This window comes from Equus caballus, chromosome 19, assembly GCF_041296265.1.
Source record: "Equus caballus isolate H_3958 breed thoroughbred chromosome 19, TB-T2T, whole genome shotgun sequence".
Taxonomy (NCBI): domain Eukaryota; kingdom Metazoa; phylum Chordata; class Mammalia; order Perissodactyla; family Equidae; genus Equus; species Equus caballus.
In genome coordinates, this window is record NC_091702.1 from 47,263,604 (window position 1) to 47,286,576 (window position 22,973).

Here is a 22,973-nt window from a genome sequence, read left to right on the forward strand (position 1 = left end):
GCGTGCGGGTGGGGCCTGCGCGCTGCGCCGAGCGTGTAGGACGTGCGTGACGAGCCGAATGTGCGGGCGGCGCGCCGAGCCCTGTCCTGCCATGCGCGGCGTCCCGAACGCATCCTTGAGGATGCTTTTGCGGAGTCTAGGTATCAGGGGCGTTTGCAAAGTTCGCTGCATCTAAGGAAGTACCCGTTTAAAATAGAAGAGAAATAATGTGCTCGTTGTAGAACTTTTGTGAGCTGTAGACCCCGAAATCACACTGCCTAGAAAAACCCGTATTTCAGTACACTTTTTCTAGTGTTTTCAATGAATACTTGCCTTTATCAAAAACACATAATTGGGCTCCTGGCGACCGGTGGCCCTTTCTCTTATTGGCTTTGGGAGTACCTCTCAGGCTACCTGAGAAATTCACAGGTATGGTCTCTATTTTGTTTGCTATTTGCCTTTTTAAAAAAATAAAACTAAACGTTTTATTATTTCCATACCTAAACACTTTATTCAACCCTTACCCCACATTGCCAGAAATGTCTTTTCATTAGTTCTTAGCGGTCCCAAATTCTTAACGAACAAAGACTCCTCTGCTCCAGGGATGGGAGGTAAATAATGGAGAGGAAAGGCTTAAAAAAACCTCACTTCTATTCTAGATTTCTTCCTCGAACGACCTGGTCGGTGCGACCAGAAAACTGTTTCTCTTTTTCTAAGAAAATGAGATTGGAGTAAAACGATCCCTTTTAAGTTCTGACATTCTTCGATCCGTGCATCAGGGCCAGTTCTAGGAGAATATGTTAAAGAGGTAGGAGTGAAAAGGACAGCAAAGCTACAGCCTTCGATGTGGATGAGGACCAGGGAAAAGACAAACCCCGTGCTCGCTGATTTCCCTCGGAATATTTTTTGTTAGGCGGCGTCGTGGACACCTTTGCTCCGCGCTGATTGGCTTGCGGCGGGGGCCTCGCGTTTGTCCAATATGGCGGCGCCCAGTGGCGGTGTGAACTGTGAGGAGTTCGCCGAGTTCCAGGTGATGGGGTTTTCCTCATGTGACAGACGCGTCCCTCCTTTTGTCCCCTCACCATATTCTTGTTTCGACCTGGGAGGGAGTGCGAACCAGTTGCGGGAGAAGCGGGCAACTCAAGGTTCCTTCTTCGAGCCATTGGAGGTCATGGGGGCGCGGGCTTGGCCTTAAGGAGAGAGGCTGCTCCGCGGGACTCATGGTTCTCCCGGCGCTGCCAAGGCCTTGAGTAACCGCACTGGGAAACTCTGGGTGGTTCCGCGGTGGTAGAGCCGAGCTCGGGCCCAACGGATAGAGGTTGTAACAACCTTTTAGCCATCCCCGAACTCAGTTCCTAGGCTGTGCCATTCCCCTCCTTTAAGTTGAGCGTTTGTAGGACAGAAGAAAGTGAAGGAGAATTTATTTATTTGATAAAACAAAACACTTGGTAGAAGTTTTACTATTTTGGTGGGGCAGAACGTTTGGAGCCTTGGAAGAGTCATTAATTCTAATACCTGCTCTGGTGCTACTGTCTTCCTAATCATTCGAGAAAACGTAACATTTAAGAAAAAGGCTGTGTCGTGTATATATTCAGTCACCGGAAGTCTAGGGCTAATTATTAACCCTAGGAATTAAAGAACAGGGATCTGAATTTTGACCACGTTGCTGTGAAAGTTATCTGCTCCAATGTAGGCATAAATGTGCTGCAGTGTAGGTAAAGAGTTAAGAAATCATGACCGTACAAATGTGTTTTTAACTAAAGATATTGAAAAATTACTTCACATATCGTTGGCCTATCTGTAGTAAGCTTTTTGCATTGAGCCGTTTTGTAGGGAGTGGTATTCTTGAAGATAGCCTCAACAAACTGAATTATTTGACAGAGATTTGGCCAAAGAAGTCTCTATGGGGTCTTTTCATCATTTCTTGCAACCCTCTTCACCACTTCAGCTGCTCCTCAGATTAGATCAGCACAAGAGCAGCCGAGTTCAGATGTGATCAAAGTGGTCAGCAAATACAAATAAAAACCTTAAGATAGCAGAAAGACTTGGAATCTAAAGTAAATGGAATATTTAAGATTAACTGGCCCATTTGTGGCCTTGGTCTTGTCACATTAGTACTGTGGCTTAACTTGAGTTCATGAGCTCAGATAATTGAGCAATGGTAGCCTTAAGGTTAATCAGAAAGAGCCCTGGTTAGGGAGTTAGATGTTCTGGGTTCTAGCACTGCTTCTGCTGTTAACAGCTTTGAGACCTTGAGTTCATCACTCAACCCTTTCAGGAATTAACTTTTGAATCTGTAAAATAAGTAACATTTAAAATTCCTTCTATCTCCATTATTTTTTGAATCTCTAAAACCAAATTTCAAAAGATCTCTTTTAGCTGTTAAAACATCCAGCAGTGCTTAAAGAACACTTTGATTTTCCTTCTGGCAGGTCAGGTAAGATGTTGTAAGTGGGGTAAAAGCTAAACTGTCTTGCAGAACCATTCCATTCACAGAGATAATGTAAATAAAAAGATCATAAAATGAGTCTCATTAAGGAAACCTGGGGGAAGTTTGTAGATAGTTTCTTTATCTATAAACCAAATCTGTGGTTTATAACGGAAAATATCCTGGGTTAAAAGTCAGAAGATCTCGTTTTCCAGGGCTGGCTTTGGCATATCATTTAACCTCATTGTAAATGAGTGTAAGAACATTTGCCCCTGCTGCCTCAGAGGCACATAAACGAAGGCACTGTAAAAATGTAAAATTTTAGTATAACATTTAGGCTTCGACGAATTTGATAAAATTATAAACTGTGATTAATTGGCATACTCACAAATAATCAAAGTTTATATTTTTTTAAAGCTATGAAACCATTACATTTGAATGTAAGTACCCTAAATGTGAAAAGCACTGCAGTGAATATTGTGCAAGAGAAATGGGAAATCATGTATTTTTTATTGTAAAGATTTAGATAGATTTTTCAGAATTTTATTGTGGAGATGTTCAAACATTACAGAAAATTTGAGAAGATTTTACAGTGAACACTCATACCCACCGTCTAGATTCTACAGTCTAATTTGTTATACAGTCGTGCGTCACTGAACGCATAGGATAGGATAGGTTCTGAGAAATGTGTTGTTAGGCGATTTTGTCATTGCATGAACATCATAGAGTGTACTCACACAAACCTCGATGGTATAGCCTACTACAAAGTGTACTTACACAAACCTAGATGGTGTAGCCTACTACACACCTAAAGCTAGATTGCCATCTCATCATGGGTGTCCTCACTTGGTGTCTGCATGCAGAGGGAGAGAGATCTCTGGTGTCTCTTTCTCTTATAAGTACACCAGTTCTATGGGATTAGGGCCCCACCCTTATGACCTCGTTTAACCTTAATTACCATCCTAAAGGCCCTGTCTCCAAATACGGTCACGGTGGAGGTTAGGGCTTCAGCATATAAATTTGGCGCACAGTTTAGTTCATAACAGATACCTGCCAGGTACGAGGCACTTGGGGAAACCCAGTGGATGGGATATAAAACAAGGAACTTAATGTAAGCGGGGATATGAAATGTGTTGAAGATACTGAGAATTTGAATACAATAATAATTCAGAAAGAAATAAATCGAAAGATAGTAATTCAGTAGGGCCTTAGGTGGACAGGACCAAGGGAATTCTAGGTGGAAGGAACTATATATAGGCAGAAAATCTTATGTATTTGGGAGAAATAGCAAATCAGTATTGCTGGAATTGAGGATTTACACAGAGGCACATTGGGATTATACAAAAAATTGGAACCAAATTATGGAAGGCCTTGAATGCCAAGTGTGAGATTAGGGAGTCATTTTTGAGCAGAGGGGGTGAAATTATCAGAGATGCTTTAGGAAGCTTCATCACTACTGCCATGGTCTTTGTTCATGCCCTATAGTTTTTGCAACTAGCTTTGCGATAGCCCTCCTTGTCTGCAGCATTCCTTTCTCTAATATATCCCCTCTTCAATCTGATCTCCATAATACTCTGGCTTCATACTGGTATCTTCTAAATTTTAGAATCTGAACCGTGCATCTAATTTCAGGCTTATATGACCAGGTCTAAACTACTTAACATGGCATACAGGATCCAATCCCAAAGTGCCTCTCCCTAGTTTTATCTCTTACCTCTGTCCTTATTCATACGTTTCTCTCTTCCCAGCCCCACCACCTCCAACATACATTTCAACTCTGCTGTCCAGCCACATAGGCCTACTTTTCCCTAAACACATTGTGCTCTTTGTCATTTCTGTGCTTGTTTTCACGTGTTGCCCCCTTGAAATCCTTTCTTCCTCATCCTGAGACCCAGTTCATATTTCACCTGAACAAAATCAACTAAGTATTTCTTCCCCAGAATGTTTGGGTTTTGGTATTTCTGTTAGAAATATTTTTTCATTTATACACAATTGATTTTGAGTTGTATGGTAATTAGGTACAGACTAAATAGACTATTTTCTAGCGTCAATGATGTTTCCTTTTGCAACATGCCCAGCTGCTCTCTGTTCCTGTGCCTGGAGCTGTTGGGTGTTAGAGGACTCTGACAGTTTCAGGCAAGTGTGTATTTCTGGCTTGGGGGGAGCACAGCGTGAACATTGCTATAAAAATGGAATTCAAGGAATCAGGTCTGTCTGAAAAGAGCACCATGTGAGTGAGATCTACTTCTGGGTACCTTCAGGCAGAGGGTGAGGAGAGGAAAGGTTAAGACATTCTGGATCATTCTTCGAAGTACATTTTTATTTTACTGTCATATAATAGACCTTTTACCACTCCCCCAAATACCCTAAAAGCTGCCCAAAATAATAAGAGGAATTTTCCTAAGGATTAATCTTAGGAATGGAGTATAGTATAATTGTAGGGACAACAGAAAGTTTTCTCTACCCTTCCTTACGACTAAATATGGGCACTCCTTCGGTAGTGAAATTGCCCTCCAAGAGGATGAGATTTTCACCCCACAATTACAGATAAGACATAAAATGCAATTCCAAGGTAAGTACCTGAAGAATTTTAAGGGGTCAGCTAAAATTAGAGATTCATGATATATCAGAATCTCTTCTTGTTTTGAGGAGGATGAAAGATAGGAGAAGTTGAGACACTATAAAATTTGGGGAGTTATCTTTTGCTATACTTTGACATTTAGAAACTGATTAGGGTTCCAGATCCCATATAGAGACGTAGTGTTCAGACAGCCACTGAACTATGTGTATTTCTGTATTATCTCTGTGGGCTCGTGTTGCTGTTTTTGTGTATGATGTCTGCTCAGGGGCATCTTCTGTATATTTTCTCGGTGAATTTGTGAGAGGGAGAGGGGATGCTGTTGGAGCTAGGCATCAGATATGCAGCCAGTAATTCCTTATGAATGATACCTGTGACTTAACGGCAGCACTTTTGTGCCTACATTAACCTTCAGTTTCTTTCCGTCTGTGAGGGTCGCCCAGGCTTTTCTCTAGACCCTCTGGGAGTTGCCATAAGAGCTCTGGCACTTTTTGTGCTATAAAGAAATGTGTGCCTAATGAGGTATTTAGAGTTCTTTTCGTTCTTCCTCTGCGATTGTGAAAGAAATTCCTTCCTGAATCTCATTTCCCCTTCCCCCTTATCTTTAGCTTTTCTAGTATCTTTTCTGTGACATTTAAGAATAGCTTATAGTTCTCAGCAATCCCTAAACAAGTACATTATCAGCTTTGAGATTGTCACTATGTTTTCTCAAATTGAGCACTGTCCAATAGAACTTTCCATGATGGTGGAAATTTGTGCTGTCTGGTGTTGTAGCTACTAGCAACATGTGGCTCTTGAGCACTTGAAATGTGGCTAGTGCAACTGAGGAACTGAATTTTAAATTGTATTTAATTTTAATTAAAATAATTTCATATGGCTAGTGTCTACTATATTAAAAGCCAAGCTCTAGGGGCTGGCCTGGTGGTGTAGTGGTTAAGTTTACACGCTGTGCTTTGGCAGCCTGGGGTTTGCAGGTTCGCGATCCCTGGGGAGGAAAAAAGAGGAAGATTGGCAACAAATGTTAGCTCAGGGTGAATCTTTCCCTGCAAAAAACTTAAAACAAAAACCCAGTATTTAATTGTTTCCATGGTCTCTGTTCTCCATTTTGTGGTCTACTCTGACCTCACCTATTACCACTTTTCCTCTTACTCATTCCCAGCCCACTTGCTGTCTTTTAGTTCTCCAAACACCCCAAAATTTATTCTTGCCTCATAATTTTTGACTTATCTCCCCAGATGTTCTTTTAGTTGGCTTGTCCATATCATTCGGCCTCAGCTCAAATGCTGCGTCCTTAGAGAGGCCTTTTTTGATCTCCCTATCTAAAGTATTAGCCCCTCGGCCACAGCGCACTAGGTGTTTGCTCTTCATCCCATTTTGGTTTGGTTTGGTTTCTGTTTTGTAGTACTTTTCAGTACCGAAATTATCTTGTTTATTGGGGTACTTGTTTATTATCTGCCTTCCCCATGAGAATTTTGCTCTGTAAGAGCACAGACATTTTCTGTTTTATTGACCACTGTGGCCCTGGTGTTTAGAATGGTGCCTGACACATAGTAGACATTGGTAATTTTTTTTTTCGAGATTGGCCCTGAGCTAACATCTGTTGCCAGTCTTCCTCTTTTTTTTTTTTTTCCTTGCCAAAGCCCCAGTGCAAAGTTGTATATCCTAATTATAAGTCATTCTAGTTCTTCTGTGTGGGATGCTGCCACAGCATGGCTTGATGAGTGGTGTGTAGGTCTGCACCCAGGATCTGAACCAGCGAACCCTGGGCCACTGAAGCAGAGCGCGCAAACTTAACCACTTGTCCATGGGCCACCCCGGTAAATATTTTTTGAATACAGAGTGAGTTAATAAATGAATTAACTCTGCGGTACTCTCTATAACTGCTGCATGTGTTTAAAGAAGAAAGATTGTTGAGGACTCACCACCAGGGAAAGCTTCATCTAAAAGGTATAATTTAAACCTTGGCCTCAGAAGATCAGTTTGATTTAGATATGGGAAAAGAAGAGAGAGATTTTAAAGGAGCGTTTTTTTGTTGTTTTTTTTTTAATAGGCAAGTTGTAGGAGGGAAAGCTGGCAGGAAAGGTTCCTGTCTGCTACTTACCTATTTTTTGACTCCCTAAATAGTGCTGTCACCATTCATTTGGAATTTACCACTTACAAAGATTATTTATAGTGGTGGTTGCTCTAAAGTGCTGAGTATGTTGAGATTATTCCTTAAGAGTTCCAGTTTAGGGGCCGAGTGGTTATGTTTGTGCCCTCTGCTTCAGCAGCCCAGGATTTCACTGGTTCAGATCCTGGGCACGGACCTAGTACCGCTCATTAAGCCATGCTGAGGCAGTGTCCCACATAGAACTAGAAGGACCTACAACTGGAATATACAACTATGCACTGGGGAGAAGAAGAAGAAGGGAAAAAAAGGAAGATTGGCAACAGATGCTAGCTCAGGGCCAATCTTTAAAAAAAAAAAATAAAGAATTCTAGTTTACAGGGAATGATAATACTATTGACAAAAATAGAAAGATAACAAGAAGAGAGGCTAAGATAGTGAAGTTGGTTTTAGACCTGATGTTTGCCTGTGTTGTATTAGTCTAAATTATGAGCCTTCTACAAGCTGTTTTACTTTTAGGTTGGGATCTGGAAAGGGCTATTAAGTTACTAAATTATTAAATTACTAAAGATTAATAGACTGGTCGGAACAGAATCTAGACTGCAGGCTTAGACTGAATGGCCTGAATGGTTATTACAATTGCAAACACCTAAATGTTCATTATTAGGGAAGAGGTCAAATGAGTAGTGATACCTCCATAGGGTAGAATATTTGTGCAACTATTAAAAATGTCTTCAAGGCAGTTTTAGTAATGAGGACAAAATGCTCATGGTACAGTGTCGTCAAGCAGGACTTTAAAATGTTATATAATACCTCAATTTATAAAAATATTCCTAGGTATGTGTAGAAAAAACTAAAGGGACATCTTGTAGTATTAATAATGGTTAACAAGGATGATTTTTATTTTCTTTAAAATTTTTTTTTAATCTTTCTAGAATGATTGTGTAATACTTTAATCATAATAAAAGTTTTTATTTTAACAAATGGATTAAGAAAGAATTAAGGAGTAGGTTTCAGTCATGGATTTAAGTTTGGTAAAGGAAAGAAATAGGTTGATATGTTGAGGGAGGTAGAGGATCAAGCAAAGTTGCTTTTAGTACACATTAATATTGAATGTTAACTTATTGTATGTTTTCAATAAGTATATTCCTAGTATTATATACTTCTATTTTCTTGATGATTTTTCAGTGATCATATTTTGTTTTGTGGGGCAGGTGAGGGAGGGAGAATTTAAGAAACAATTGAAAAAGAAAGAGAAGGGTATACTGTTAGAAACTTTTTCTAGAATTCATGTTATCTGGAGCTAGAACGTAGCTGATGCCCAGCATTTCTCTGGTGACAAGTGAAAAGAAGTATTGTAATCAAAATGTGGGGAGAAGGGACTATGCTGTGTAGGTACACTCAGCAGAGTCTTTCTAAGTCCCCTACCGTTTTGGTACTATTTTTCTTTTGGTTTGTTTTTTGGGAGTTGGAGCCTTTTTCAGGGGGAAGAGATCCTTGGGAAATGTGAAATAAAAAGGTAAAACCAATTTCTACTTGTTTGACCAAGAAAGCCACAAAGAGACTTAATTCCCTTTCTAGCAGTGTGCTTTGTTTTACTTATTTTTGTTACAAAAATAATACACAATTATAGAAAAAAACTTTAAAAAAAAGCCTAAAAGGGTATAGATTAATTTCTGCAAGTTAAACACTATTAATAGTTTCTTGTATAGCTTTCTAGAAGTTTTCTATCTAGCACCACGCTTTAGAATGACAGACAAAGGAATAGAGCAAGAATTTTGCTGGATTGTTTTGGCCAATTTGAGGTAATCAAGTTCAGTAGAACCCTTTATTGGCTGTATGATGGAGACAGAAAGAGCACACTATCTGCTAAGCACTGTGCCTGCAAATAGGGTTTAAAAATGAATAAAATCATCTTTGTCCTTAAGGTAATCACATTTCAGCAAAGGAATCAGAGTTGGTGCCCATTGTTGGAATTACTATTACATAACCTCCTATCATTCTTGTAATAAAGATTTTCCTGTGGTTGTAGTATATTTGGTGTGGTTTCCCCATTCCTAACTTAGAGAGTTGTAAAATATGCAAGAGCTTTATTTTTTTGTTTAAATGCTTCCTTTTTATCACTTAACCTTCCATGCAGGTTATTCTTCTTTTATTTTTAATATGTATAGGAATTACTCAAGGTGATGAGGACGATTGATGACAGAATAGTACATGAATTAAACACTACGGTTCCAACAGCTTCCTTTGCAGGGAAAATTGATGCCAGCCAAACCTGTAAACAACTTTATGAGTCTGTAAGTGTATCTTTTGAGTCTTTCTTTTATGCTTCTGTTATACCTTCTTTGCAGATAAAATGAGAAAGCAATCGACATATAATTATACTGTGGATAAAAGAGTGACATCTTTATGTTTTCTTGCTCATACCTGAGGCTGTGTGTAAGTCTTGATTTGGTTTCTACAAACTAAGGAAAATACGTGATCTTATGCACATGTGTGTGAAGAGACGGTTCTAAGGAAGGAGAGCAGTCGGGTTTTGGCCCCCTCGTGGGCAGCCTTTAACTAAGGAAACCTCATGCACCAAAGAATGAAGGAGAGAGTGAAACAGTTAAGTAAAACATACCCTCCTACGTGAAACCAGAGCAGGGGCTTTGAGTGAATCAATTGTAAGGAGCCAGATAGCTGATATAAGGAGGAATTAAACCTTTCACACCTTCTCCCCTTCTTTTCTCCCTCCCTCCTCAGGAAGGGGAATAGAAGCATTTGGCGGCTGGAAGAGAGGAAAGGCTTTGTTTTCTCAAATAGATGTTTTTTCACTGCCTCTTAAAGATTTCCTTTATTTCTCTTTTAATTTCCAAAAGCAAAAGGAGATAATGATGTAGCTAAGTATTTTTTTATAGTTTACTTATATCTTTTCATTAATGAAGCTAATGTTGAAATGGCATTTCCTTTTCTTAGGCTTTACCACAAGATTACTATTTGGACTCATAGTTTTGTAAAGAAGGTATTACTTAAAACCTGAAGTTCCTTCCTCAATTACGAAAATAAAATCAATTTTAAATCAGTTTGTTCATATCAATTAAATTCAGAGCATTAACTGCTGATATTTTTGTTCTGCTTTTATGTGAAAGTACATTATGTTATTGAGTGGTCAGGTAATTCCTGTGGCTGGAGGAAATTGCAGGGTTGTGGGCTTTAATGAGTGGAATCCAGTATTGGAAGTGTGGAGTGTGGGTCCACGTCCTAGTTTGTTAGGTTGTTTGACATTCACTGAGTTTCTTTGGGTAGCTCTGTCTAAAGAACTAAAAATTTACCAACATTTTAGTGACTCCCCCCCGCTACTCATAGTCCCCACACTACCTGATAATGTATTCAGTTGTTTCCATTTATAGCCTTTTGAGTAACCTAGAGGTTTATGGTGTAGTGGTTAACAACCGGGATTCCACATCTAGATCCTGACTCCTCCCTCTGCTACTTCCTAGCTAGGTGACCTTGAACATGTTACATAACCTCTGCCTCAGCTTCCTTATTTGTCAAATAGTATCATAATAGTACCTAGTTGATAGGGTTGTTAGAGGATTAAATGAGTTAATATGAAGTGTTTACTGTACTAAATGTTTTACATGTAACCGCTTGCTGCTCCTGTCATTGTTGTTAGCAGTAGTACTAGTAGTAGTAGTACTAGTAGTAGTAGTAGCAGCAGTATTTCTTATCCCTTTGTTGAACCAGGATAACCTTGCCTAGTTCATTTGGAACCTTTCTGTTTTGGATATTCTTGTGTACATGTTTGGGTTTTTCTCTGTCTGTCTGTATCCTAGAGGGATCCAGCAACACAAATGTCATGTAAAGGATTGGTTATCCAGGAGCTTTGAGCCAGGGATCAGGCCTGCAGCAGAGTGCCCATGCTAATAAGTACCACTGAGTTCCCTTAAATATTGTCTGGGTTAAGAAGTGGAACTCTAGGGCCAGCCCCATGGTGCAGCAGTTAAGTGCACACATTCTGCTTCGGCAGCCCAGGGTTCACTGGTTTGGATCCTGGGTGCGGACATGGCACCCCTTATCAAGCCATGCTGTGGCAGGCGTCCCACATATAAAGTAGAGAAAGATGGGCATGGGTGTTAGCTCAGGGCGAGTCTTCCTCAGCAAAAAGAGGAGGATTGGCGGCAGGTGTTAGCTCAGGGCTAATCTTCCTCAAAAAAAAACAAGTGGAACACTGTGAAATGTCCATCTTGCTTATGGTCACTCTGACTTACTTTAGTCCCTGACCCTTCCTTCTATAGCCAGTGAAGGAATGTTTGCATTCTCTAATGATAATAACGTGTTCGTAGGAGATGATCAGCAAAGTTATTATGAAGCACTAATTTTAGAAATTCTAAACCTTAAAAGTATACTCTTAGTAAAAATAAAATAACTTCAATGAAATCCCCTTATTAGAGCATATTCCCTTCAATCTATGAAATTTTTCTAGCTTTACGTTGTTTATCATTTATTCTCAAGATAAACATAAAAGTCAATACTGAACAATAAGAAGTCTGTGAACTTGGAACAGTGCTTTGAAAATGCAAAACTATTCTTGGTGTCATAATGATTGATTTAGGCTAAGTTTGAAAAGTATCTCTTTAATATAATGAACTTTTGGAATATATGTTTAAATGGTCTGCTTCCCCTTGCATCCTTTTGTCAGAAGTTCTGGAGGAAGATTTACAACATAAAAAAGGCCATGACAAAAACTTATAATTTTTGTTTTGTTTTTAATGATAGTTAAATCAAGGGTCATTGTCAGGGTTCTAAAACAAATGTTTTAGATGTTTGGGAAATCAGAATTTAATTTAGAGTTAATTTACAATCAACCTTTGTTCTAGAAAGAAAAATACCAAAAAACTATAATCAGGGAAACTGTTTGCCTTATATTTTCCTTAAAGTCAAAAAGCATTGTTTTAAAATAATGATTAAAAGATAGTAAGTGAAAATTTTGGACTAAAAGAAGTTTTCAGAGTTCTGGTACACTAAAGTAACACTAGGAAGTCCTAGGTACAGCCCCTTTAGACTACTTTTGAATCTTTGTCTTGCCCCACTCCAAATGCCTTCATTTCAAAATTGCTTGCCCCAAATCAAAAGAAATATGGTTGTGATATGGTTATTGTTCAAGATTTTTCTCCTTTAACCAAAGGCCTTGCCTTTTACCTTACTGAGTTTCTTAATAAATTTTATCTGAGTTCCTTTGATAACAACTTTATATATAATCAGAAACAGTTCTCGTGTGACCAAATCCTCAAGCATCTGAATTACTAATGAGCTAATAAGCCTGGTTTAGTGCTGTATATTTCTCTGGTAGGCTCATGTCACACAGTCTATCACTAGTTACAAGCGTCCTCATTTCTTTGACATACATGTGCAGAAGTCCATGCATACTCCTCTTGTATATGGGTCTTAATTCTGAATTTTGCTGAAGGATGGTCATGAAAACCAGACAGAAATAATTGATGATATAAAGTAAAAGATGATTTGCCCAGTAATTTCTGTCCACGTGGGAGTGGGTTCACAGTGGGGCTGATCTGAAGGAAAAGTAAGCAGGTGAGGATAGGACAGTGGTCTGTGGCTAGAAGTGTCTCCACAGGAGAGGGGCCCATGTTCAAGAGGAGGAGAGCAGAGGAAAGCCCAACCAAGGAGGGGGACTGGTGAGAGAGACTGAAAGTCAAATATTGAACATTTTAAAAAAGGGCATACAATTTGAATTTGATTTTAAAATGCAGACAGAAAAATGAGAATGTTGTGATGCATTCCTAGTTGGTGCTCATGCTATTTCACCAGTTGCTGGCGAGTTAGACAAAATATTAAAGTGGTTAAATAGCATCTGACATCTGAGCAGTGCATTGATCATGTTGCCCCTAAATTTTAGAGGTAGAAAGGATAGTAGTGATTATTTACTCATAATCCATAATTTTACAAAAGAGGAAACTAAAGCCTGGAAATTTTAATTATTTAGCCAGTCTCACACAGCTACAGGGAGAACTTCTTAACTCTGAAGATGGTTCTTTTCTTATTCTGTTTTGAGAAGAGTAGTTCCGTACCCTCAATGGCTTCTTTAATTTTCTGTAATTATACCTGAAGAGGTAACAGAAGCAGCATATTACCCAATGAAATATGGACCTTGAGGCTGTCCTTGTGAATCTTAAATGTTACAATGAAAAAAATTAGCATATTAGAGAAATTGAGGTGGGGTTAATGGCTATTAGGCAGTTTAATTTCCTTCTTTTCACATTGGTATGATTTATAATTAATGCACTTTTAGTATTGCACTCTAGAAGTGCAAAGGTTTATTCTTTCTTGGCATTTATTGGACCAGTAGTTCTCAACCACTGGATCCTGATATGATCATTTAAGAGATGTATTTCAAGTAACTTATGAAGAATGCTTATAGGATGGCTAAGTTAGTCCTATATTTTATATAAATATATATATATATAATGGTTAGGTTAGGTTTACCCTATTATAACTATCACTAGCATAGCATTAGGATATTCTCTGTTCAGAGGGAAGAAGGAATGATATGATATGATTACACGGAGCAAGTTAACACTTAAATTTTAGTTGGAGGTGAACACCATTATTTAGGTACCATAATTATAATGGTGATTACATACTATTTTAGTGTTTTGCTGTTTCCTCTTCCCCAAATTTTTGGGGTGTCATCAAAATTTGGCTGTGGTCATGGGAGTGTAGCCAAACATGAACATCATACTTTGTGAATCTCAAGGCAGAAAATAGATGTGAATTGTTGTACTGGATTTGTTACATTAAGATGAAAGTTAGTAAAGAATTGCTCTGTCAGATCAACATAATTGATGGAGCCAATAATTTGTACTTCATACACAATTTTTCCTTATTAATATTTAAACTTTAAAATCTTGAAAAGGGCTCTGTCTTACATAGGTAAATGCAGCATTCTTTGTTTTTCTTTATTGTACCTAAGAGTTTCTCTATATCGCTTATCTTAGAATTTATTGCACTTGATGACAACATGAGGCTGAAAGGACAAAAAAAGAGAGGAGGAGTAACAGTAGGAAGTGGCCCAGAAGGTGTGTGAGGGTGGGCAAAGGATAGAGGAACACATGGATGGAATAATGGGGAGAGAAGGGGTTGTAGGGAAAGGAGACGGAAATGAAAAGCCCAGTGTGGGGGATGCAGGAAGAACAGGAAGCCCTGGGAGTAGCTCAAGGAAGAAGACGACCCGACCTCACACCTTCTACGGTCAGAGGTGCTTCTTTTGATCTGTTTTTAGGTGGTTTAGCTGATTCAGCACAATCTTCTCTTCAATAGATTCAATTTTTAATAATGGTTTTAGGGGGCTGGCCCCGTGGCCAAGTGGTTGGGTTCGCACGCTCTGCTTCTGTGGCCCAGGGTTTCGAGGTTCGGATCCTGGGTGAGGACATGGCACCGCTGGTCGGGCCACGCTGAGGTGGCGTCCCACGTGTCATAAGTAGAAGGAATCACAACTAAAATATGTACAACTATGTACTGGGGAGCTTTGGGGAGAAAAAGGAAAAATAAAATCTTAAAAAAAAAATTGTTTTAGAGAGTGTTACATTTCTGTAGTCTGAAAGTAAGGTTTTTAAAAAAACACTAACGTGATAAATTGATGTGATTTTTCTCTTTTCATTCCTTTGTTCTTTTAGTTGATGGAGGCTCATGCTAGTAGGGATAGAGTCATAAAAAATTGTATAGCTCAGACTTCAGCAGTAGTAAAACACCTCCGAGAAGAGAGAGAAAAGAATTTGGATGATTTAACGTTATTAAAGCAACTTAGAAAAGAACAGACGAAGGTAAGTTGAACAAGATTTACATATCTGAGACAGTTTTTCCAAAGTTAGCCTTCAAAATAAAGGCACTTTTTAATAAGAAAAATTTAGAGTAAGATATGCTTATTACCTAAAAAAAGAAATGACCAGGAGAGTAATACTTCATTTTTAGTGGGCTTTATTTTATTGCATTTGGATATTAATTCGTAAATTAATGTGTATTTCATAAACATATGCAATGTAGCAGCTTTAGCTAAAAGAAGCATGTAATAATATTTTATTTCCATTCCTTTATATATTCCACTGTTAAAGATAAAAGGGTTAATACAGACCAACACTTAAAATCTAGGGAAGTCACATCTGTATCTCTTTTGAGGCTTGAGCAGAAACATTTTTCTAATATATTTACATTTTGAAAATATTTACCTCTGGTTTCATCTATAGAAATCTGCTGAAATGTAATACAGATGTTTAACTTCAGGATATTACCCTTCTCAGCCATAAAAATGTAGTATTATTTAAATACAGCCAGATACACTAGAACCTCATTGTAATTTATTTCCCTGCTGTGGAGAAGTTGCTATGGGTCTTTGGCTGGTTTTGGACACTCCTTTGTTTCCACTTCATCTCCCATCCCTGAAGTTGTGGGTTTTAAGAAAACAGCAAGTGTCCACTGAGTGATAGGTCAGAGGAAGCCTTATCTTCCCAAAGTCAGCTGTAATACAGATAGGGTGTACACCTCAGAGATGGTTAATGAAGCAGAACTATTTCTTTATAGCCCTTAAATGTGACGTGTCAAGACAACACTTGAAATGGATACCATATTTTATTATGTGGAATGTATTGCCATTTTTTTGGAATGGGGGCTAAAGGTTAACTTTTTATTTTGATATAATATCAAGCTTACAGAAAACTTACAAGAATAGTACAAGGAAACTCCCATGTACCCTTTACCTGTATTCTCCTATTGTTTACATTTTGCCCCGCCTGCTTTGCAGTTCATTCTCTCCACCTCCCTTCTGCCTCCGTCCTTCCCTCCCTCTTTCTTTGTCTCCTCCTGACCCCACATAGACTTTTTTTTTTCGTGAACCTTCTTGAGAGAATGTTAGACACATTTTTCTCCTTTCCTCATACATGTGTTGGTTATTTCCTAAGATCAGGGGCTTTTTCTTACATGACCACTGTACAATTATCAAAATCCTATCTGTATTTTAACATGGCACGATAGGTGACTTACTGATCCTTGCCTGTCGGGTGACTGAAAATCCAGTGTGAGATGGAATCATTTTCATACTGAACAGTCGTGAGGTTTGCCCTTTGTTTAGTAGATATAGCCAAGCTTGGAAAGGGGACCTTATCATCCCTCTCAAGGCTTTGTCTTTGTAGCTGCACACAGGTGAGTGTGTGCCATTTCTCAGTCATCCCACCGATGCAGTCTCACTGGATTCAAGATTCTCCACTGCCTTCGCTGCTCTCTTTGTTCGTGACAGCTGCGCCATGGCTGCTCATTCTTTCATCAGGCCGTGGTGGATTCCTCAGACAGGGAACTTAGGCTGTTATGGTCATCTTACTCTACTCTCAGTATTTATGAAGACCTATAGATAATTTAGATAAAGCTGGTTAAAATCTAGTTATTTTTGGATTTTGTATTTTGACTGACTGTGGAAGGTATTGACAAAGGAAACTGCAGGGCAGGGCTATCATATCAGAAAATGAAAAAGCACTATTTGCAAATTAAGTGAGGTAAAGAATAGAGTGACTCTTGTTAGTGGAGAGCAAAGTTCAGAAACTGCTGAGTGGGAGTGATCGAGGCACATGATTTGGTCCGCCCTCAGTTCTGCCTTCTGCCTCCAGGGCCCAGAGAGACTTCCCTGGATGACTGCTGCAGGGAGGGGTTTTAGAAAGCAGCTGGCCAGTTATGAGAGGGACCTTTCTAGCCCGATACTGTTTAGGACTAGAGGGTAACCATGAGGAGTACTTAAGCAAATAAGGACACTTGAATTATGTTTTATTTTCAAGCTTGCTGTGATGACTGTGGAATCAGAAAGAGACAGCTCTTAGAGACGTTCCGGCTCTACGTCTTTATTTTCTCTAGGAGGAACCTGGGACTCAGACACTACCTGACGTCCACAAAGTCACAAGCTAGTAAGAGGTAGAACTGGGACTTTAACCCATCTCTTCTGACTCTGGATCCAGTCAGGGTTTTTACGTTAAGTTGTGAGTAATAGTCAAATTCTGATTACTTTAGTGAACATATTTATGTACAGAGATGCCAGTCTAAAAGTCCCCAGTTCTTTCCCTGAGCCCTTAACTCAGAAAAGGCACATTCCTTGCTGGAACTATATAACTACTGTCACCTGGTAGCAGCCTTTGAGAGGATGTTTGTCTGTTTAAGATTCAGAGTCTCAAAAACAATCGTCTCAGAGGTAGCATTTTGTTGGTGGTGCTGAAATTGTATTAGAAGTTGGCTATAGTATCTGCAAGGTTGAAGAGTAGAAAGAATGTAGGTTATAAAGGCAGACAACTCTAAGGAAATAAATCCCATCTATCACTTGGTGGCTTTGTAACCTTATAAATTAATTGCTCTGAAACTTCTGACTTTTAGTTTGTAAAATGTATTTGATACTTAATAACGTCCCTGTTTTCTTTTTTTGGTGAGGATTAAATTGTATAATGTATGTAAGAGCCAGCATATTGGCTGGTAGAAAGTAGTGGCTCTTTTCCTTTCCTTTTTGAGTCTCTGGGACTCAATATGTGCTACATTAATCCTCCTTCCGGTATCCCCCAACCAGTGGTTTCCACCTTTTCTTTAACCACTACTTCAGGGGGTGGGGGAACTCATCATCTTCTGAGGCAGTGCAGTTTCTTTTTGGGCAGTTGTAATTGTTCCAAGATTTTCTTACGTACTATGAAAATCTGTTATTACTGCTCCTTAGTCTTCTCTCTGAAGCTGTATAGGATAAGTCTAAACCCATTTCTGCATGACATCCCTTTAAATACTTGAGAGCAGGGGGCCGGCCTGGAGGCGCATGGTTAAGTGAGCACTTTCCGCTTCAGCGGCCCGGAGTTCGCCGGTTGAGATCCCGGGTGCGGACATGGCACTGCTTGGCATGCCATGCTATGGTAGGTGTCCCACATATAAAGTAGAGGAAGATGGGCACAGATGTTAGCTCAGGGCCAGTCTTCCTCAGCACAATGAGGAGGATTGGCAGCAGATGTTAGCTCAGGGCTAATCTTCCTCAGAAAAAAAAAAACAGAAAATCTTGGGAGTAGTTAGGGAGACTGTCTTAGTGGCACATGATGACACTGTTCTTTGTCTGGAGGTGTTACTTCTTTGCATTCAGTCCAGGCTTTGACAGAGCAGTGCAACTTTCATGATTTCGGGTCTGTATAGCTGATTAAAATCGGAAATGGAGGTTGCTTTGGTGTCAGCAGCTGAGCCTCTCTAGGCTTGTTCCTGCTCCGCAGTGCACCAGTCCTCAGAATGCAGTCCTTCCCCTTGTCCCACAGTTTCAGTGCCAGTGCCGCCTACCCTCTGACACCAGTTCTGAGCCCAGGAAGGGAGTTTAAAAGGAACTGTTGGATCGGCACCAGGTTCCAGTGTGACTGGTGTTACATGCACGTTTCGCAAACCTCCTGCCCGAGCCATACTCCTCATTGGTCAGGTTCTTTGGCCTGGGTCCCTGAAGCATGGTTGCCTGGGATCTTGGCTAGCTCTCTGGCATTTTGTTCCCAAATCTCCTGGCCTGGTCTTGACTTTGGCTCAAGGAAATCATCCTGGTTTTAACTTCTTGGCTGGCTCAGCCTCTAGTCCATGCTTTTTTCTCATAATTTTTCCTGTATATTGTCAAGCCCCCTTCTGGAACTAGCCACCTTCTTTCTTCTCAAGCTCTCTGACCAGAGGTGATTAGGAGTATGATGGGCCCTGCCGTCTGGGCCTAGCAACGGAATAGGTATTTTTCTGATGGATACTTACGTTGGCAGGTGTGAAGAAAGTTAGCAAGACTTGAGCATTTGTAGCCTCAGATGCGGCTCTGTGCTGACGGCGTGGGAGACTCAGGCCTTTGCACATCACGTAGGCCTTAGACATCTCCTTCCTCTCTCTCTCTTTTTCTTCCTGATTCTTTTTTCTTTATCCAAATCAGGTTGCCACCTCCTTGTCCTTCTTTTTATCCCTCTGTGCTATCTCTACAAATCTGCATTGTAGGATCAATACCTAGAACTGTAGTTAATGAGTTCAAGGACCTGTGAATTTACATTTTTGATAAGTCTTACCCAGTTGCCCTCCATAGAGGTTGCAATAATTTATACTTCTACTAAAAATGTGTGTGAATGTATCTTTGCCCACACCCTCACTGATACTGGGTTTTATTAGACTTCTTCATTTTTTAAAATTTTTGTCATAGTATGGCTTAATTTGCATTTCTTTATACATGAGTGAGAGTGTGCATTTAAAAAATATGTTTATTGGCCATTTGTATTTCTTTTGTGAACTACCTGGGCATTTGAGATTTTTTTAAAGCTCTCAAGGTGATTATAGTATGCAGCAAAGCTTGAGAACCATGGCTTTATAAGATTTGATGATTACATACAGGGAGAATGGGTGTGTCAAAGAGGGTTCCAACATCTAGCCTAGGTAATACCATTAACAAAGAATGCAGGAGCAGCAGCTGGTTTTGTTTGGAAAATGTTGCAGAGTTTGGTTTTAGTTCTATAATTTAAATTTTCATAACTTCAGTTTTTTGTTTTTTTTTTTTTACTTTCTTGCAGTTGAAATGGATGCAGTCAGAACTGAATGTTGAAGAAGTGGTAAATGACAGGAGCTGGAAGGTATAAAATGGTGGTTAGTTCTTGGAGATAACTAGGAAGGAAGCTGAACTAGCAAAGGGAGACCAAGGGAGGAGGGGAGTAAAGAGTGCCCTGGGGCTCCGCAGAATGCAGACCCTCCGCTGACAGCAACTGAAGGCTTTAACTCTTTGAGGGGGGCGTGGTTAGCATCCAAATAGCCATCTTAGGAAAACTGGCTTTGCAGTCCTATGGTAGAATTGTATGACCCGTCATGGTAACAGAGTTGGAGACATTCTATATCTTTCGTAATACTAATTATGGGCATATTTGATATTTAGAGTTAGTACTCTGGTTAGCTCAGAACCTTCAATGAGGTTATTTGTTAAAGTTAGCCTTTCTGAGCCCAGTTACTTTCCATAAATTTTCATATCATTAGCTACCCTTCACAGTTGCTTGTTTTCTGACATATCTGATCATGAAACTTTTTCTTTATATAGCTTTACTGGTATCTGATAATAGGGCCTTGTATGGCTCTTAGATTCACATGCTGCTTATTACCACTTGCATAGTTGTGATTGGGAATTAGATTAGGGGACCAAGATCCCAGGGCTTCACATGTAGTCAAAAATCACAGAATTCTCACTTTAGTTTTCTAAAAAGTTATATTTGTGTACCCCTCTCTAAAATTCCCAAGATTTCCAAAGGGCAAAATCTATTAAACCTGACACAGTTAACTGAAAATTCTATTTTCTCCTTTGAAATTAACCAGCAGAATGGGGTTAAACCCACAGAGACGTTAACTGAACCAAAAACTAGAATATACCAACTTACAGAGCCATGAATAAATTGCAAAATACAAATTGATTTTCTTTGCTTTATCACATTTTTTTATCCTGTCCTCTTTGCCAAGATTTCCTATTCCTGCCATTTCTACCAATGTGATAAGGTGTTTGCTGCTTGAAAGATTTTGGCAGTATCTGTCCATTTATATCTCCAGAGAGACAATATTTACTCTTGGGAGGGGATGGGGGAGTGGTAGAATAAATATTAGGTTTGAAAAACCAAGTGCAGAGGATGATGTATGTAAATGTATTGCAGTGGGAAGAGTGAAGCACTTTTGGACTTGATAATTAGTTTTAAATATGCTCCATCTACTCCATAGAAAGTGAGGTTCTCTACTTTTTTTTTTTTTCCTTTGAGGAAGATTAGCCCTGAGCTAACTGTCAGTCGTCCTCTTTTTGCTGAGGAAGGCTGGCCCTGAGCTAACATCCATGCCCATCTTCCTCTACTTCATATGTGGGACGTCTACCACAGCATGGCGTGCCATGCAGTGCCATGTCCACACCCAGGATCCAAACCAGCAAGCCCCGGGCCGCCGAGAAGCTGAACTTGCGAATTTAACCGCTGTGCCACCGGGCTGGCCCCTCTCTACTTGTTTTGAGAAGTAGAAAATGTAGCTATGGTGCAGTAGGCTAGCAAAAGTGGTTAGGAAGTCAATAAGGAAAAGGACTCGGGGAAGCTCAGCCAAGTTGTCTATATTGTCCCAACCAGTGTGTGTCATGGCCAGCAAACGGAATACTCCTCTGGTCTGAGCATTGGGAACGCCAGAGAAATGTCAGGGCTGGGAACTGACATGAGATGAGCTGTTAGACAAAAGAGCCAGAAAGAGTCTGTATAATTGCTAGATGTTTTCTCTTAATTGTGAGATACACATACCAAAGAGTATGTAACATGTAGAATTTAAGGAATATTAATAAAGGGAACATTCGTGTATCTCCTACCCTGCTTAAGAAATTGAATAATACCGGTTATCTTAAAAGCTTCCTCTGTAGATTTTTCTTTTATTTTTATGATAGTCCACAATGGCCAGCCTAGGTTTGGGGTTTTTTTTTTAACCTTAAAAATGATTTCTCCTTACGTCAAGTATGAAGGGTAGATTCTGAGAAGAAATTCTTTTAGATTTTTATAATTTTTTTTATTTGGACAGTTGAAATGTTTAGACACATAATTTAAATTGTTTATAAATATTAAAGGGTATACGGTAAAAATTCTGCCTGTCGTCTTTTTCAGCTGCTTCCTTTCCCTTCTCTCTGAAAGGATTGTATATGCTTTCAGATATTTGTATCTTTTCTAACTTTATGTATGTATGTGTGTGTATAAACTCATAAACACATACACACATATTTCCCCTTTGCACACCAATGGAAGTGTACTGTCCACAGTTTGGTTTTTTTTCCCCTTAATATGTCTTGGAAATCTTTTCAAGTCAGAACATAAAGAGCTTCCTTATTCTTTTTTATGCTTGCATTGTATTCCATTGAATGGCTGTACCAAAATTTTTGTTTAGCACAGTCCCATGTTGACAGACAGTCATAGAATGTTCTTTTAACATTTATGATACTTCATTTGTTTAGATTTTTAGGAACAAGGTAAATAGAACAAAACATTACATCAATCACACAATTTAGCAAAAGACTGGTCTCCCTTCAAGTATATGTACTGTGAGAAGGATCTGGCACTTGTTTAGAAAAACATAACAGGTGTCTAAATAAAATCTGTTGTAAAAAGAGAAAAAAAAGCTTTATCTTAAACTTATTTTAGATATTTTTGTCTAACTGTCCAAAATATGTCCACCATATGGAACTGAATGTTTGCTAGTTGCTAAATAAGCTAGCTTGTGATGATTTTTTCCTTGAATGATTTAAATTTTATTAAAATTGTCTTATAAATGGATATCAAGGCCTTCTGTGCTCTTAGCACCTTGTAGATGCTTAATCCGTGCTCTCAGCACCAGTTCAGTCAGTTTGACGCCGTGAGGAAACTCCTCTGTTTCCTAAATATGTTGACGTGGGACAGAAACGGTTATATCCTCCTGAATCGTGCCAAATTGAATTTAGTTCCAGGCCTGGTTTATACAGGACAACTCAGTGACTTTTGTTTCTGTTTAAATATCTTAGGTGTTTAATGAACGCTGCCGAATTCACTTCAAGCCTCCAAAGAATGAATAAAAAGATACTTTTTTAAAAAGGACCGGGTCATCTCATAAGAGCTGAGCATGACAGACATCAACAAGGCGGGCTTCCTAGGGTGGTTTCTGAGCCAACAGTCCAAGACCTTGTGTTGATTTCAGCCCCGCTTAGCCAAGACCTCAAGTATAAATAATTCTGATAATTATGGATAAATCAACTACTATTTTATACTGATTCTGTGAAAAAAAGATGTTTTGTAACTATTAAAATAATTTTCTGACTCAGTGTACATATTTATTTGATTGTTTTACAAGTTGAGACAGTA

General features: G+C 39.2%; 1 protein-coding gene across 3 annotated transcripts; it reads left to right on the forward strand.

Annotated features, from left to right (window-relative positions):
- Positions 1 to 6: 6 nt before the first annotated feature.
- MIX23 (mitochondrial matrix import factor 23) lies at positions 7 to 22,937 on the forward strand. 3 transcript variants are annotated; one of them, XM_005601937.4, is made up of 6 exons: positions 893 to 1,009; positions 4,486 to 4,543; positions 9,264 to 9,389; positions 14,769 to 14,915; positions 19,662 to 19,721; positions 22,637 to 22,937. In XM_005601937.4, the coding sequence occupies exons 3-6, from the start codon at positions 9,279 to 9,281 to the stop codon at positions 22,685 to 22,687; spliced, it is 369 nt and encodes a 122-aa protein (XP_005601994.1). In that variant the 5' UTR covers positions 893 to 1,009; positions 4,486 to 4,543; positions 9,264 to 9,278; the 3' UTR covers positions 22,688 to 22,937. The 3 variants fall into 3 exon arrangements, with proteins under 3 accessions (XP_023479427.1, XP_001502187.1, XP_005601994.1); XM_023623659.2 differs by lacking the exons at positions 893 to 1,009; positions 4,486 to 4,543 and adding an exon at positions 7 to 408; XM_001502137.7 differs by lacking the exon at positions 4,486 to 4,543 and having other exon boundaries at positions 43 to 1,009.
- The last annotated feature ends 36 nt before the right edge of the window (positions 22,938 to 22,973 follow it).

What these genes read in the sequence shown, in the direction of transcription:
- MIX23 (XM_023623659.2), top strand. Translation starts at nt 301, where the DNA reads ATGAATACTTGCCTTTATCAAAAACACATAATTGGGCTCCTGGCGACC. An exon ending in GCTACCTGAGAAATTCACAG is followed by an intron (nt 409 to 9,263) that starts GTATGGTCTCTA and finishes TAATATGTATAG; the next exon opens with GAATTACTCAAGGTGATGAG. An exon ending in GTAAACAACTTTATGAGTCT is followed by an intron (nt 9,390 to 14,768) that starts GTAAGTGTATCT and finishes TTGTTCTTTTAG; the next exon opens with TTGATGGAGGCTCATGCTAG.